This window comes from Chiloscyllium plagiosum, chromosome 13 (assembly GCF_004010195.1).
Source record: "Chiloscyllium plagiosum isolate BGI_BamShark_2017 chromosome 13, ASM401019v2, whole genome shotgun sequence".
NCBI lineage: Eukaryota > Metazoa > Chordata > Chondrichthyes > Orectolobiformes > Hemiscylliidae > Chiloscyllium > Chiloscyllium plagiosum.
The window spans coordinates 73,635,579-73,653,625 of NC_057722.1; the positions used below are offsets into that span (position 1 = coordinate 73,635,579).

An 18,047-nucleotide genomic window follows, 5' to 3' on the forward strand; every position below is an offset into this window, starting at 1 on the left:
TTGGAACGGCGAAGGATGATGGGTGACTTGATAGAGGTTTATAAGATGATCAGAGGAATAGATAGAGTAGACAGTCAGAAACTTTTTCCCCGGGTACAACAGAGTGTTACAAGGGGACATAAATTTAAGGTGAAGGGTGGAAGGTATAGGGGAGATGTCAGGGGTGGGTTCTTTACCCAGAGAGTGGTGGGGGCATGGAATGCGCTGCCCGTGGGAGTGGTAGAGTCGGAATCATTGGCGGCCTTTTAGCGGCATTTGGATAGGTACATGGATGGGTACTTCATCTAGGTTAGAAGTTCGGCACAACATCGTGGGCCGAAGGGCCTGTTCTGTGCTGTATTGTTCTATGTTCTATGTATGTTCTGTGTGTTGGACTGAAGGGTCTGTTTCCGTGCTCTATGACTATGACTCTAAGTCTCTTTTTCCCTCCCTTCCCACAGGTCATTTTTTAAAGTCTGCCTTTTTGAATTTTTTTAAAATTGGTTACCTGTCTTAAAATCTCCTGATGTGGCTCAGTGCCAATTTCTTTTATCCTCTGAAGCAGATTAACTACCTTGGAATGTTTCACGAAGCTATGGCAGATTTTTTTAATGCAGGTTGTCCTTGTCTATTATACATAATTTTTGTATTAATAACTTGAACATCACTTACGCAGACACCAGCAATTGTTGTGCAGTATTGTAGGGTAGGGTAAAATCTTTTACCAAACTTTTAGAGTATGTTTTCTCCCTTTCACTTGCATGTAAAACCAATGGGCCATGCAAACCTATGGATAAATGGCTTACTACAAGAGTGTGTATTCAATAAATAACTGGACTCACCTGGGATGGATTAACATAACTTTTTGTTAATTTGCTTTTGGAATCAGGTAAGTGATGGAAGGTGTCATTGGCAGTGCTATTAAACAGCAGCTGCTCGGAAATAACCCACTCAGTGACGCCCAGTTTGGGTTCTACCAGTTCTATCACTCAGCTCCTCACCTCATTGGTTCAAAAATTGACAAGAGAGCTGAACTTCAGCAGTGAGGCGGGAATGACTGCCCTTGACATCAAGGTCGTATTGGGCTGAAATGTAGCAAAGAGCTGTAGCAAAACTAGAATTAATGGGAAACAAGGTGAAACCGTCTGATGATTGGAGTCATTCCCAGCACAGGAAGATGCTTTAGTGGTTAGTGGTCAGCTCTAGAACATCTCTGCAGAGTTCCGCGGCATTGTGTCTTCGACCCAATCATCTTCAGCTGCTTCATCAATGACCTTCCCTCTATCACATGGTTAGAGTAGGGTTATTTGCCAATGACTGCACAATGTTCAGCACCATTTACGGCTCATCAGATATGGGCAAGAAGCAGGTTTGAGCTGAAAAGTGGCAACTAATAATCATGCCTCTCAAATGCCAGGCAACGACCAACTCCAGTAGGAGACAAACTAACCATCACCCCTTGACATTCAATAGTAAAAATTATCACTGAATCCTTCACTATAAATCAATCAGAAACTGAACTAGATTTGTCTTATAAATACAGTGGCTACAAGAGCACCTCAGAGGCTAGACATCTGGCAGGTGAGGTATAGTATGGGAAAATGTCAAGGTGGTGCATTAAAAAAAAGGAGAGTATTATTTTATTTACATTATCAGATTGACTGCCAAATTCTGAGTGAGGGGTGACTTGATTGAATTGTTCAAGATTGTGAATGGAATGGACAAGGTGGATATGGAAAGGTGGTTTCCTCTTGTGGGCAGCTTCAGAGCCATGGGGGTGCTGCTGAACAATTTGGACAGAGCTGAGGGGAGTGACTGGGCAACTGTCTGCCTCAGAAGGTGTAGGAGGCGAGGTTAGATTTTGTTGGACAGGGGAGTCAGAGGGTTTTGAGGATGGTTGGGAATGTGGACTTTGAAACAAACAGGTCAGTTATGACAGTACTAACATGGCACAGCTGTCTCAATGGTCTGAATGGCCTGCATCTGCTCATTTGTGTGTGATATATATATATATATATATATATATATTTGCATGTATATGTGCTTGCATGGAGAGCTGGCAGGAGGCTCATATGGCTTTTCATTTTGGGAAAACAATGTCTATAACTGGCAAGCATCCCGATGAGTGGATGTCCTGTCCGATCCAGAGTTCTTGGTCATTCAGAGATGGACAGCTCTTGTTGCTCAGTAGCACCACTGGGAAAGCAGTACCCGCTTCCAATTGTGCACCCACCTGAGGAACCCAAGGCCACAGGTGAATGACGGCAGGTTCGGGTTATAAGGGAGGGATACAATTGAGCGAGATTGAGCAGAGGGGTGCCTCCCAGTCACAAGTCTCAACACCTCCTGATGCCATCCTTCAATCAGGCACTGCCTACTAACAAACCCAGAGAAATAGCTCCTGGGTTCAGTTAGTAACTTAGGGAGTACCCAGTGAGGGTGTGTGCACTAAGAGAGGAGGTGCACATGATGTACACAAGATATACACAATGTACATCATTTCATGACAGAAAAAAGGGCAATAGAGACAGATTAGACATGCTCACTATAGATATGTGGTGATTATTGGAAGCCAGAAGCCTGGACTAATATTACAGAGAATGTGAATTCAAATTCCACTCTAACAGCTGGAGAGAGTTCAAAATTAGTTTATTTCTAAAGTTTTAGTTTAAAATGGAGCTAACAAAAAAAAACCTTTTCAGATCATTGTTAAAAAGAAACTGGTTAACCAATATCCTTCAGAGATAAAAAGGAAATAGCTGTTTGAATGCAGTCAAGAGTTTGTTTGTAACTCCAGTCTGACACCAACACAGTTGATTCTTAGCTGCTTTCTGAACTAGCCATGTTCCGCTGAACTAAACAAATGCTTCAAGGCCACCTCAAGGCAAGGAGGGATGAGTATTAAACACTACCCACAACCATATTCAAAGCATAACTAATAAACACGGATGTGTGAACTACCCTAGAATAGCCATTTATTTTCATAATCTACGTTGACTAATCAATTGATTGACCCTTTTTTGCAGCAGCATTCCTCCTTTCTGAAGCTCTTGCCTTTGTATGTTTGATTCACCCGCACACCCCTCATCATGTATTCATCTTGTTGTACGGCACAAGTTAGTTTGTTGAAAACATCTCATGCAATTAAGTTCAAAATGCCATCAACAATCTTCATAAGTCCAAAGCTATACCTTACTATCTTAAAATTATCCTGGATAATTCCTGAATCTATTACGCAAGTGTTGTTTTTAAGTACTTTGTATAGTTAAAATGGGGTCGAAAAGTAATGAGGCACTCTCCAACACTGTCCCCTAGCGAGAGCAAAGCACTGTAAGTTCTTACTCAATGGAAATGATGACAGCATTCAGTTCAGTTGCGCTTTTTCTCGACAGGAGATCATACGGTTTCATTTCTGAAAAAAAAAGAAATGTAAGATTACTCGTGCTGCATTATCAAAATATTCCAATTGATTCAAATCGAACAACATCCACAGAATGTTGGCAAACACTCCCTCGATGTCTCAAGCTCAACAGGGGACCATCTAGCTGTCCATGTAGGAAGAACTTAAATATATACCACACCCAATTCACAGTAATGTCCTACAACAGAATCAGTGAGATTAATGACTGGGTTAATCATTGACAGGTTGTGAGCATCACTGACAAAGTCAACAGTTACTGGCCCGACCTTGAGACAGTGATAGTCAGCTGCCTTCTTGTTAACTGAGGGACATGCTTGGCCATTTCAGAAGAGTCTAGAGTCACATGTTCATAGAATCCCTACAGTGTGGAAACAGGCCTTTCAGCCCAACAAGACCACACCAGCCCTCCTAAGGGTAACCCAGCTGGACCCATTTACCTACATTTACCCCAGTCTAATGCACCTAAACTACACATCCCTGAATACTATGGGCAATTTCGCATGGCCAATTCACCTCACCTGCACACCTTTGGATTGTGGGAGGAAACCAGAACACCCAGAGGAAATCCACACAGACAAGGGGAGAATGTACAAACTCCACACAGTCGCCAGATGTTGGAATCAAACCCCAGTCCCTGGTGTTGTGAGGCAACAGTGTTAACCACTGAGCCACTGTGCTGCCCAAATTTAGACTTGACCAGGTAAAAAGGCAGATTTCCTTTCCCAAAGGACAGTGAGTTTTTCTATTAATCCAGCAGTTGCATTGACACCTTCACTGCCACAGTTCTGACATTCTAATTGATACACTGAATGATCAGAGTTCAAAATCTCCTAGCAATCATGCTCAGGTTTAAACTTATGTCTCATTTTTAGCAATCTCTCACCTACTGACTGTGCAACACAACCATACTGCTCCTGCAGCCACAATGTTACAACTGCGTCATTTGAGAGAAGGATGTGAACTGGGCAAGCCCACTGCTCTTAGTCAAAATGACCGCGAGAGGTCTTTTATAGCAATAGACAGAACATCAGGCTGACAGACCCATTCACAAACAGGGGGAAAGAAAACAAAAAGCACAGATCTTGTTTGGTTTCAAAAAAAAAATCAGCCCAGTGATTGCTCTCTGGAGCTGCTCATATTAGTAACCTGGAGATTTAAACATTTGAAGATGGCAGACTTCAGGAGTCAGCAAACCCAGTTTAAAAACACAGCCTGTGAGAGTGAGAGAGGAAGTACCCCAGCTGAGCTGAGCAAATATGCTGACTTACAATGAAATAAACAGGGCATGTTGTAATGCTCCCTACTGCCACTAACCAGTACTCTTGCACTTGATAACAATTTCAACAAACGGTCTGCAGAAGTAGTGAGGTAACACCTGCTCACAAATATGCAGTAGTATACGAGAAACTTTTAACGTCCAAAACAAAAATCAGTTATTCTAAAGAAATGGAATCAATTCAATAATGGTTAATAAAGAATTATTGGCAGAAAGCACTAGTTGCTCAATCTATGAAGGGCAATGAAGTATGACCACTGCAACGATAATAGGACTGTTTGGGAGCGCAGTGGGCATTAGACTGAGACAGTCGCAATCTGGATTGAAGGTTAACTAAATTTGACAGCATTACTCAACACACGACTCACTCACCCAAAACGCTGCTGTAGTTTGGGCGGCATGGTGGCACAGTGGTTAGCATTGCTGCCTCACAGTGCCAGAGACCCGGGTTCAATTCCTGCCTCAGGTGACGGACTGTGTAGAGTTTGCACATTCTCCCAGTGTCTGCGTGGGTTTCCTCCGGGTGCTCTGGTTTACTCCCACAGTCCAAAAATGTGCAGGTTAGGTGAATTGGCCACGCTAAAAATTGCCCGTAGTGTTAGATGCAGCGGTAAATGTACGGGAATGGGTCTGGGGGGTGCGCTTCGGCGGGTCGGTGTGGACTTGTTGGGCCGAAGGGCCTGTTTCCACACTGTAAGTAATCTAATCTAATCTAATCTTGAGACACTCCAGTATTCTCAGATTTCTACAGTGGAAATATTACATTTGGTTCCTGCATTCAAATAATTAATATTGATTATGAGGAACTGGCCTAAGCACGATGCCAACCTAAGAATGATCCATTTATTCTTTCTCTCAAGTCTGTTTATTAAGCATTGCTTAAAAGTTGTCCCTCCTTGTCCTTTTTAAACCTTTCATCTCTCACCTTAAAAATATGCCCACTAGATTTGAACTCTCCCACCTTAGGGAAAAAAAAAACTTTTGCTACTCACCTTATCCATATTCCAGAAGATTTTATATAAACACCCATAAAGCTCAATCGTCTATGCTCCAGTGAAAAAAGTCCCAAATCTCCTTAGAATTGCTGTTTCAATAAGTTCTCTTCTCATTCCTCTAAATACCAATGTGCAAAAGCCCAACATACACAATCTCTCCTCATTAGAGCATTCCCTTATACCCAGAATCAAACCAGTAAACCATTCCTGGACTCCCTGTAATGCCATTAAAACTTTCCTTCGATAAGGGAGACAAAAACTGCTCAGTGTACCTGCTGTGGCCGGACTACTGCCTTGTATAGTTTTAGCAAGACTTTCCCATGTTCATAATTTATTCCCAAGTTTCTCCCATCTTTAACTGGGAATGGACACACATTTGTCTTTGGCCAGGCAGCTGACTCTCCTGCTCCTCGGATGCTGCCTGACCCGCTGTGTTTTTACAGCACCACACGTTTTGATTCTGATCTCCAGCATCTGCCGTCCTCACTCACTCTGTATTTGCCTTTGCCAATGTTTTCCTTTTCCATGTCTTTAGGAGCTTTAATTATCTGTTTTCATGTTTTTTACTATTTTACATTCATATTCTCTATAAATGTATTGGGCCCTTACTTGCTGAATTCTAATATTTTCCAATCCTCAGACTTATAACTTCTATTTTTATAAGCCTCCTTTGATACAAAACAAAATTTATCTTCCTTTTTAAGCACCACTCTCTTGCTTTTCCTGTAGGATATCTTTGCCTTAAAAGGAGGGATGTTTATTTTTGAATGCCATGCATTAATTCTCTAATTACCAACCACTGCCTGACTACTACCAAAACTTCTATTGTATTTTCCCAATCCAGCAAAGTCAACTTCCTCCTTCTAACTTTAGATTTAAGACCGACTCAGAATACCTTCAGAATGAACTATACCTTTTATTGAGCTTAAATGAAAATTTTAAATCATATGATAGCTACTATTCCCAAAAATTTATTTTATTATTAAATCAGCTTTTCTTCATTGTATCACGCCCTTTGATGTAAAATAGTTTGTTTCTGCAATATGTTGGTCAAACACATTTCTGGATTCTTCCTAGACAGCTTGTTTCATTATTAGTATTATCCATGAAGTTAGTAGCTTCAAGTTATCCATAATTAATTGCATCACCCTTGTTACATGAACATCTAATTCCATAATTTATGCCTGCACATCACTGGACATTACAGGATAATTTAACACAACCTGCACATCTTTTGAGTGTGGGAGGAAACCCACACAGGCACGGAGTCTGTGTGGAGTTTGCACATTTGCGTAAGGCTGGAATTGAACCTGGGTTCCTGGTGCTTTGAGATAGCAGTGCTGATCACTGAGCCACTGTTTTGCCCAGAGTCTCAGATCCTGTATGGTGTAGTAGCCTTTAAACCACGCTGTCCACAATCTGTTGCCGCTTGTTATTTTGTTTGGAGCTCCACGCAACAAATTCTATTTGTTCTTCCAATCAGAGGTCCTGTCTCAACTACACACTAATCCTAATACCATTTTGCCTTTTCTTCTTGAATGCCAAATATCCTTTCATATTTAGTTCAGTCTTACGTCATCCTACAGCCATTTCTCCAATAAGGACAAATAAGTCATACCCTTTTACATCTATTAGCACCATCAATTCATCCATCTTGTTGAGATTGCTTGTGTATTCAGACAATTCTGCCTTTCCGACATTAACCTGTAATTTGACAGTGGTTGTTTCTGCTGCTCTCAACTTTAATTTACAGCTTACATTTTTAAGGATTCATTCATGGGGGGAGGATTTCTAATCAGAGTTGCCCTCCAGACGGTGGTGGTGAGCTGCCTTCTGAAGTCAGAGTCATAGAGGTTTACAGCATGGAAACAGGCCCTTCAGCCCAACTTATCCTTTTCACAATTAATCTAGCCCCTTTTGCCGGTGTTTGGTCTATATCCCTCCATACCCATCCCATCCACGTATCTGTCCAAGTGTTTCTTAGATGATATTGCAGTTGCCTCCACCACTACCTCTGGCAGCCTGTTTCAGACACTCATCACCGAGAAAAAAATTGCCCTCTCGACCCTTTTGTATCTCCCCCCTCCCCACCTTGAACCTATGCCCTCTATCCTGGGGAAAAGCTGTTGGCTAGTTAGTCCATTTGATGTAGGTACAGTCAGAGGGCCATGATGGAGGGAGTTCCAGGATAACCATTTTTAATATTATGCTAACTAAATTCCCTGGATTCGAGGCTCTATTCCTGATGAAGGGCTTTTGCCCGAAATATCAATTTTCCTGCTTCTCGGATGCTGCCTGAACTGTTGCACTTTTCAAGCACCATTCTAATCCAGAATCTGGTTTCCAGCATCTGCAGTCATTGTTTTTACCAAACTAAATTCCCTCTCAGGTTCCCATTTTTCTAACAAGCTAGTCTATATCCTCCCTGTGAGAGAGTATTAGTCACAATCTGAATAAGATATAACTCATCGCCAGACCACAACAACACGACGGTTGGAGGAAGAGCGCCTCATCTTCCGCCTAGGAACCCTCCAACCACAAGGGATGAACTCGGATTTCACCAGTTTCCTCATTTCCCCTCCCCCCACCTTGTCTCAGTCAAATCCATCGAACTCAGCACCGCCTTCCTAACCTGCAATCTTCTTCCTGACCTCTCCGCCCCCACCCCAGTCTGACCTATCACCCTCACCTTGACCTCTTTCCACCTATCGCATTTCCGACTCCCCTCCCCCAAGTCCCTCCTCCCTACCTTTTATCTTAGCCTGCTGGACAAACTTTCCTCATTCCTGAAGAAGGGCTTACGCCCGAAACGTCGATTCTCCTGTTCCCTGGATGCTGCCTGACCTGCTGCGCTTTTCCAGCAACACATTTTCAGCTAAGATATAACCCATCCTTCTTGTATAGGTCTCATCCATCCCAGAAAGAGCTCCTATACTACAGAAATCTAAAGTACTCCTTCCTCCATCACCAGTTCTTGAGCCATGTGTTAACTTACTCCATTTCCCTATTTCCATACTCACTAGCATGTGATACTGGGAAAAATAAAGATGCTGCTTTTCAGTCTCTTGCTAAACTCTCTACATTCTACTTTCAAGACATCATCCTCTTTCCACCTACAATGTTGGTACCCATGTTGACCACAGCATCTGGCTGTTCACCATCCATTAAATGAATGTCCTTAAGCTGATCTGTGACTTCCTTGATCCTGGCAGCAAGGAAGCAAGATACCATCCTGCAACCATGTCTACAGCCAAGATTAAACCACCTACCGTTATTGCGCTTCACTCTTTTGTTCTCTCTCTTCACCATCCATGCAGCTGAGCCACTTACGGTGCCACAAGATTGGCTCTCATTACACTCCACTGATAAGCCACCACCCTCACCTGGGCTCAAAGTGGAAAGTGGCTCAGAAAATAACATCTGCTCAGCACAGCACAGCGGCTCAGTGGTTAGCACTGCTGCCTCAGAAGTGTCAGGAACCCAGGTTCATTTCCAGCCTGGGGTGACTGTGTGTGGAGTTTGTACGTACCCACTTCCGATGTGTGTGTGGGTTTCCTCCGGTTTCATCCCAGAGTCCAGGGATGTGCAGGTTATGGCAGATTGGATATGGGAAATGTGGGATTACAGGGGTAAGTGGGGGCTGGGTCTGGGCGAGATGTTTTGAGGATCGGTGCAAATGGCCCCTTTATGCACTGAACGAGCTCTATGATTCTCTCTAGAATCTTGCACTGCCGGGTCTGGTTTTTCTAGTCTGTCAGGCAGCATCTGAGGAGCAGGAGAATCGGCGTTGAGGAAAAGCTCTTCATCATTCATCCAGAACCACCCTCTTCGACTCTGATCTCCAGCATCTGCAATGCTCACTTACTCCGTTTTTTCTGGTCTACCTAGAGGTCGCCATTCCTTCCAAGCCTGCCTTTAATCTGCAGTCGAAGAGTATGGTGCTGGAAAAGCACAGTAGGTCAGGCAGCATATGAGCAGCAGGAGAATCGACGTTTCAGGCATAAGCCCTTCATCATGGCTTTAATCTGCAGTGCGACCACAGTGTTGAAAGTGCTACTGAAGTAATTCTCAGCCTTGTGGATTCGCAGAGTGACTCCAGCCTGTACTCTAGTTCCAAAGGCCAAAGCTCAAGATCTTGGACACGTGATTATCCAGGACTCATCACATGGCAGTGGATGGATGTTCCACGTAGCCAAGCTGTCCTGCCAGCCTGCTTTCAGATCATTCCAACTGGAGATGAGAAAGCAGAAAGGCAAAACGACTAAAACTCCAGTGAATCAATCATGGAAATGGACTTGCAACTCCAGATTTGTTGCTAATTGAGCTTGTATTCTCCGCAAGTTACAATAATGGGATTTGAACATAGAGCATTAGCGATGGGCTCTGGATTGCTACTCTAGTGATGTTATCACTACATCACTGTCTCTCACCTAGCTCCTGTGTCTCTGAAACACATCCTGCTTTACTGTTAAAAATATTTTATTTTGTAACGCCCACATAGAACGTACAGCTTGCCAGTAGCCATTTTTAAACACTTCAGGTGACTGTTTAGGTAAAAACAGAAAAAGGAATCTCACCTTATTCCACATATGTTTTGGCACAACCTGTCCTGAACACCACAGCACTGAGCACAAAGATGTTGTCACTAAAACAGATGCATCACAAGTTTGCAAAGTAGATTAATCACATTACGTTGATTTGATGGTTCCGGCTGGCTATCTTTGATCTTCCAGTTCTTGTCAACACATTCTCACTTATATGCAGACAGCTGGACGTGCTTTCAACTCATAAGGGTTCCCCATGCTAGTGTTATTTAAAGGGATCCATCTAATTTTCAGTTTAATTGCTGTGACTAATGGGAGGACTGGATTGTTAGAAGAGTTCAGAAAAAGGTCAGTTGAATCTGCAGGAGCCAGTGCTAGACTTTGCAAAGAAAGTGGTTGCCTCACACTTCAAAGCTTCTGAGTCCATGGGAGCTACAGGTGCAGTTCACCTCGAGTTGCAGCATCAGATGGAGTTACAGCAGGAGCAGCAACGATGTCAAGCTGCTTGAAAAAAAAGTCGAGGAGGAGGACACCTCGCCTGAAATCTTCAGAGAACAATTCCCCCAACTGCCTCCAAGCTGCAGCTCAGGGTTTGACAAGGAGGTATACATATGCCCTGTTTTTCGAAGGCTCGCTTTACGCCAATTCGCTTTTAAGAAAGACCTACATCAGTACCTGTTTTCACTAACCAGAGGAGGATTTTCACTATTACTAAAAAGCTCATGCAGCGAGAGTGGGTCTGCTAAGTGCGTTCCCTGGAATAGATGACCCTCTTCCTCCAGAATATAGAACATTACAGCGCAGTACAGGCCCTTCGGCCCTCGATGCTGAGCCAACCTGTGAAATCAATCTGAAGCCCATCTAACCTACACTATTCCATTTTCATCTATATGTTTATCCAATGACCATTTAAATGCCCTTAACATTGATGAGTCTACTACTGTTGCAGGCAGGGAATTCCACACCCTGACTACTATCTGAGTAAAGCTACCTCTGACATCTGTCCTATATCTATCACCTCTCAATTTAAAGCTATGTCCCCTCATGCTAGCTAACACCATCCGAGGAAAAAGGCTCTCACTGTCCACCCTATATAATCCTCTGATTATTTTATATGTCTAATTAAGTCATCTCTCAACCTTCTTCTCTCCAACAAAAACAGCCCCAAGTCCCTCAGCCTTTACCCGTAAGACCTTCCCTCCAAACCAGGCAGCATTCTAGTAAGTCTCCTCTGAACCCTTTCCAAAGCTTCCACATCCTTCCTATAATGCTGTGACAAGAACTGTACACAATACTCCAAGTGCTGCCGCACCAAAGTTTTGTACATCTGCAGCATGACCTCATGGTTCCGAAACGCAATCCCTCTACCAATAAAATCTAACACACCATATGCCTTCTTAACAACCCTATCAATCTGGGTGACAACTTTCAGGGATCTATGTACATGGACTCAGAGATCTCTGTTCATCTACACTACCAAGAATCTTAACATTAGCTCAATACTCTTTATTCCTGTTGCTCCTTCCAAAGTGAATCATCTCATACTTTTCCACATTAAACTCCATTTGCCACCTCTCAGCCCAGCTCTGCATCTTATCTATGACCATCTCTAACCCACAACATCCTTCGGCACTATCCACAACTCTGCCTACCTTAGTAAATTTGCAGATGACACTAACTCATCCTTCTATGCCCACATCCATTCATTTATAAAAATGATACACAGCAGTGGCCCCAAAACAGATCCTTGCAGTATACCACTAGTAATTGAACTCCAGGATGAGCATTCCCCATCAACCACCATCCTCTCTTCTTTCAGCTTGACCATTTCTGATCCAAACCGCTAAAATCACCCTCAATCCCATACCTCTGTATTTTGTGCAATAGCCTACTATGTGGAACCTTATCAAATGCTTTACTGAAATCCATATGTACCACATCAAGCGCTTTACCCTCATCCACCTGTTTGGTCATCTTCTCAAAGAACTCAATAAAGGTTTGTGAGGCATGAACTACCCTTCACAAAACTGTGTTGACTATTGCGAATCAACTTATTCCTTTCTAGATGATTATAAATCCTAACTCTTATAACCTTTTCCAATACTTTACCCACAACAAAAGTAAGGCTCATGGGTCTATAATTACCAGGGTTGTCTCTACTCCCCTTCTTGAACAAGAGAACACCATTTGCTATCCTCTAGTCTTCTGGAACTATTCCTGTAGACAATGAAGACATAAGAGCAAATGTGGGGACTGCAGATGCTGGAGATCAGAGCCCAGATTGGAGTGGTGCTCGCAAAGCACAGCAGGTCAGGCAGCATCCGAGGAGCAGGAAAATCGAGGTTTCGGGCAAAAGCCCTTCAGACCTTTAAGATGAAGGGCTTTTGCCCGAAACCTCGATTTTCCTGCTCCTCGGATGCTGCCTGACCTGCTGCGCTTTACCAGCACCACTCTGTGGGATATAAATGAATTAATGTTATTTCTGCAACTATAAATTCTGATACAGAACAGGAATGAGAAAATATATATTCAGCAAAAAGAAAGGATATGTTAGCATGAGACGTGATTACAGAACAATGGTGGATGTATGGGCAAAGAGGAAAAACATCTGTTTTCCCCACTTGCACGGAGACACAGGAACAAACCCTAATTAAAGAGGTCAAAGTGGCCTCTGGATAGAAATAGATGCTGATAGAAGAAAAGATATGCCTAATCAATGAACTACAGTAGACTGACGTCGAACACCCTTAGGGGAATCAGAGATAAGAGTTTGTCACGGACAAGACAGGATAAACAGAAGTTGTGGGATAAGTCTTAAAGAAATGAGTGACATAAGCGAAGCAGGGAACAAACAATGGAATAAGGAAAACATATGGGAAAAAACTGTATAAATTGCGAGAGTTTGTTGGGGTTTACTGTGCATTTGTAATTGCCTTACCTGGCAATTAGACATGGCACCCACTTGCAAGTGTACAAATAAACGTCACTGATTCAGATATTTGGTCTCGGACTGAAATTATTAAAGTGAGTGAGCTTTTGTTTCTCACAACTCTAATCTAGACAATGAAGACATAAGTTCAAAGCCCTCCCTGGTTTTCCAAGAATCCTAGGAAAAATCTCATCCAGCTTGGGGACTTATTTTCACACTTTTCAGAATTGCTAACACGTCCTCCTTATGCACCTCAATGCCATCTATTCTAGTAGCCTATATCTCAGTATTCTCCTCAACATAGTCTTTTTTCTGTGTGAATGCTGATGAAAAATATTCATTTCACGCTTTCCCTATCACCTCTGACTCCACTCCACTCTCTCTCCTACACCCAGTCTCCTGTACCTCCCACCACCCCAACCTCCGGCGAGTCAGCCAAACTACACTGTATATGAACTACTTTTACTATTATCGAGGCGGTGTGTTTATCATATCATTCCTGCCTTTACTATTTGTTAATGTTATTTTAGATTTTGTGTGACATTTGGTATGATTTGGTTGTTTATTTTTTGGATTTGGGAATGCTCAAAAATTTTTCCCTTATAAATTAATGGTAACCAGGACTTGTTCAGATGTACCCGAGAACTCTGTGGGAAGCTAGAGAAGTGATTGCTGGGCCTCTTGCTGAGATATTTGTATCATCAATAGTCACAGGTGAGGTGCTGGAAGACTGGAGATTGGCAAACGTGATGCCACTGTTTAAGAAGGACGATAAAGACAAACCAGGGAACTATAGACCAGTGAGCCTGACCTCGGTGGTGGGCAGTTTGTTGGAGGGAATCCGGAGGGACAGGATGTACATGTATTTGGAAAGGCAAGGACTGATTAGGAATAGTCAACATGGTTTTGTGCATGGGAAATCATGTCTCACAAACTTGATTGAGTTTTAGATGTGGTAGATCTATATGGACTTCAGTAAGGCATTCGGAAAGGTCCCCCATGGGAGACTGATTAGCAAGTTTAGATCTCATGGAATACAGGGAGAACTAGCCATTTGGATACAGAACTGGCTCAAAAGGTAGAAGACAGAAGGTGGTGGTGGAGGGTTGTTCTTCAGACTGGAGGCCTGTGACCAGTGGAGTGCCACAAGGATTGGTGCTGGGTCCTCAACCTTTTGTCATTTACATAAGTGATTTGGATGTGAGCAGAAGAGGTACAGTTAGTAAGTTTGCAGATGACACCAAAATTGGAGGTGTAGTGGACAGTGAAGAGGGTTACCTCAGATTACAACAGGATCTTGACCAGATGGGCCAATGGGCTAAGAAGTGGCAGATGGAGTTTAATTCAGATAAATGCGAGGTGCTGTATTTTGGGAAAGCAAATCTTAGCAGGACGTATACACTTAATGGCAAGGTCCTAGGGAGTGTTGCTAAACAAAGAGACCTTGGAGTGCAGGTTCATAGCTCCTTGAAAGTGGAGTCACAGGTAGATAGGATAGTGAAGGAGGAATTTGGTATGCTTTCCTTTATTGGTCAGAGTACTGAGTACAGGTGTTTGGTTAAGCCACTGTTGGAATATTGCATGCAATTCTGATATCCTTCCTTTTGGAAAGATGTTGTGAAATTTGAAAGGGTTCAGAAAAGATTTACAAGGATGTTGCCACGGTTGGAGGATTTGAGCTATAGGGAGAGGCTAAACAAGCTGGGGTTGTTTTCCCTGGAGTGCCAGAGGCTGAGGGGTGACCTTATAGAGGTTTACAAAATTGAGATGCATGGATAGGGTAAATCGGCAAAGTCTTTTCCCTGGGGTTGGGGAGTCCAGAACTAGAGGGCATACGTTTAGGATGAGAGGGGGATGATATAAAAGAGACCTACGGGGCAACTTTTTCCACACAGAGGGTGGTACGTGTATGGAATGAGCTGCCAGAGGATGTGGTGGAGGCTGGTATAATTGCAACATTTAAGAGGCATTTGGATGGGTATATGAATAGGAAGGGTTTGGAGGGATACGGGCCGGGTGCTGGCAGGTGGGACTAGATTGGGTTGGGATGTGTGGTCGGCGTGGACGGGTTGGACCGAAGGGTCTGTTTCCATGCTGTACATCTCTATGACTAAATTACTTCTTCACTTAATGGCATTCCGGCTTACATTTCAAAGGGTGTTTCATAGGAGCACCCTATGAAGGGCTTTTACTGAAACGTCGAATTTCCTGCTCCTCGGATGCTGCCTGACCTGCTGGGCTTTTCCAGCACCACTCTAATCTTGACTGATCTCCAGTATCTGCACTCCTCACGTTCGCCTAGTTGATTTTAACCTTACTGCGAATCATCTTGCAAGGATGCCTACCTTGAAGTTGTTCTCCTCCTCCCTCTACAAGGATCTCAGTGTGTGTCTGTGTCTTTCCCGCTCTCTCTCTCTCTCTCTCCCCTGAAGCTCTTCAACCATGTCCTGAAACGGACTCGCAACCTCAGTGCTTGCCTCCGCAACCAACTGATCCTGCTATTGGTTTATGATGCAGAGAGATGCCAACAACATGGGTTTGTTTTCCACACCAGCAGAGACTGCCATCAACATCTCTCCTTGTCTGAGGTGTGGTGACTCTCAGGCCAAACCATCTTTCTCCAATTAGAAAGCAGTCCTACAGTCCAGTACGACAACGGTGACATTACCTATTCAACATCGAGGAGCACAGACTCATCAGCCAAGGTGAGAAGGTGTTCTAAGTTGTAATTAACACAGGGTTTTCTAATTCCATGACACGTCATGGGGTTTCGAGTCAATGTTGACGACGTCAAGACTAGTTCACTTCTGGATAGATTCCACTGCTGAGGTCTGTCCAACTGATTGGATAGGGCATACCCAGTGACAGTGTTGTCTACCACAGTCTCATTCACCAGAATCAGACCATGAAATGTCAGGCTGTTGACTCGTCTGTGGGACAGCTCTCCCAATGTTGGTACCATGCCCTAGATGTTAATAAGGAGGACTCTCCTGAGTCAACAGGGCTAAGTTTGCAATTTTGATTTCCAATGCCAAAACTTGTGTGTTTAATTCCATTTCGTTGAGACTTTTTTTTTGAAGTAGATTGGATACAACTACCTGGCTGGCTGTGCCTTTTGAGAAGTTAAGACACATGACTGTAGTGCTGTAGTCACATATCGACCAAAGCGGGTAAAAGTGGGAGATTTCCTTCCCTGAAAAAGGATATTAGTGAAGCAGGTGTTTTCTTTATCAAAAACAAAAATCAACACAGTCAACATTAGATTTTTAAATTCAGGATCTGGAATTCTACCAGCTGTTGAGCCACGGTGACATTTGAACTGGAGTCTCCAGAGATCTACCATTGATTTGATTTATTGTAGTCACATGCACCTAAGTAGGGTGAAAAGTTTTGTTTTGCATGCAGTACAGGCAGATCACAGCAAACAAGGACAACATATCATAAGGTGCTTAAACACAGCAAGGCAAACAAGGTTACGGTTAAAGCAAGATCAACATTATTTGACGTTAGAGAGGTCCATTCAGCAGCCTAATAACAGCAGGGAAGAAGCTGTTCTTGAACCTGTTGATGCATGTATTCAAGCTTCTGTATCTTCTGCCTTTTGGAAACGGTTGGAAGAGAGCATTATCGGGATGGGAGAGGTCTTTGAGGATGTTGACAGCCTTTCCAGGGCAACAAGTGTAAATGGGGTCCATGGATAGGAGGTTGGCTTCTGTGATGGACTGGGCTGTGCACACAATTTCCTTGTAGTTTCTTAACAGTCCTGAGCAGAGCAATTGCCGTACCAGACTGTTATGCACTGGATAGAAAGCATTCTATGGTGCATCTGTAAAAGTTGGTTAGGGTCCTTATAGACATGCAGAGACCATAGTCTATGGATCACTAGTTGAGAAAAAAAAATCTAAGGTTGATGAGTATATCCTCTGAATAGTACAAAATTAAAAATCACCCAACACCAGATTATAATCCAACAGGTTTATTTGGAAGCACTACCTTTCGGAGTGCTGCTCCTTCATCAGGTGGTTGTGGCATCTCCAAAATCATCACTAAATACTATGCACTGTGGTTGCAGTGTTTCAGTGGTGGTGGGAGACAGAGTTTAAGCTGGTGGATGGACCAATCAAATCAGCCTCCCATGTCCTGTATGCCATTGCAGGTTTAGGTGTCCAGGAAAGGAGTGTGTTCTAGCATACTCTTAAGTTCTACCTTTGTTGGTAGAGAAGAGGCTTTGAGAAACTAGGTGGTGAGTCAATCACTACAGAATACCCAGCCATCTGCACAAATCATCATGGCATTTAGATGGCTGTCCAATTGAGATCTTGGTTATTGGTGACTCCAGGAAAATAATGATGAGGATTTAGCAATGGCTCCTATCATTAACTATCCGCTGTCTAACTACAAGTTGGAGATCATTTAAATCACTTGCCGCCTCAGTGTGAAGGACTGCCTGCATGTGAGTGTTCAGATTGTCATAGCCCTGATATCCCCTCAGCAATGGAATTCTCTTTGGCATTAGCTTCCATCCATCAGCATTCAGTTTACCTTTCACATGGTAAAGGATTGGACATGGACTCATTGTTGATAGATCAGATAGTTAAATGGAAGCTTTGATATTTTCTTCTCTTGGGTACAGGAAGTTCCTAAAGTTCTCTCTCCTTCATGCTTTCAATATTCTCTTCAAACCATACTGTTTGTCATTACAGCTAACACCTCTAGGCTCAAAAATATCAAATTTCATTTTTTTTTTACAAAACAATATGGAATGTTTGGCTGTGTTGAGGTCGTTATGCAAGTCTAAGTTGGTAAGAGCTATCTACTTTGACCATCACCATATATGCTACATAGAATTGAAGATAGACAGCTACAAATATCGCCAAGGGGATCAAAGAAGAAATCGCCATGG

At 43.1% G+C, this 18,047-nt stretch overlaps 1 protein-coding gene across 2 annotated transcripts in view; it reads right to left on the reverse strand.

The window, feature by feature from the left end:
• The window catches only part of aadac (arylacetamide deacetylase), a 65,537-nt gene that overhangs the window by 10,579 nt on the left and 36,911 nt on the right, over positions 1 to 18,047 (reverse strand). For both annotated transcript variants that reach the window (XM_043702721.1, XM_043702722.1), the window contains exon 3: positions 3,322 to 3,391. In XM_043702721.1, the coding sequence (XP_043558656.1) occupies positions 3,322 to 3,391 (70 nt within the window). The remainder of the gene's footprint in view (positions 1 to 3,321; positions 3,392 to 18,047) is intronic.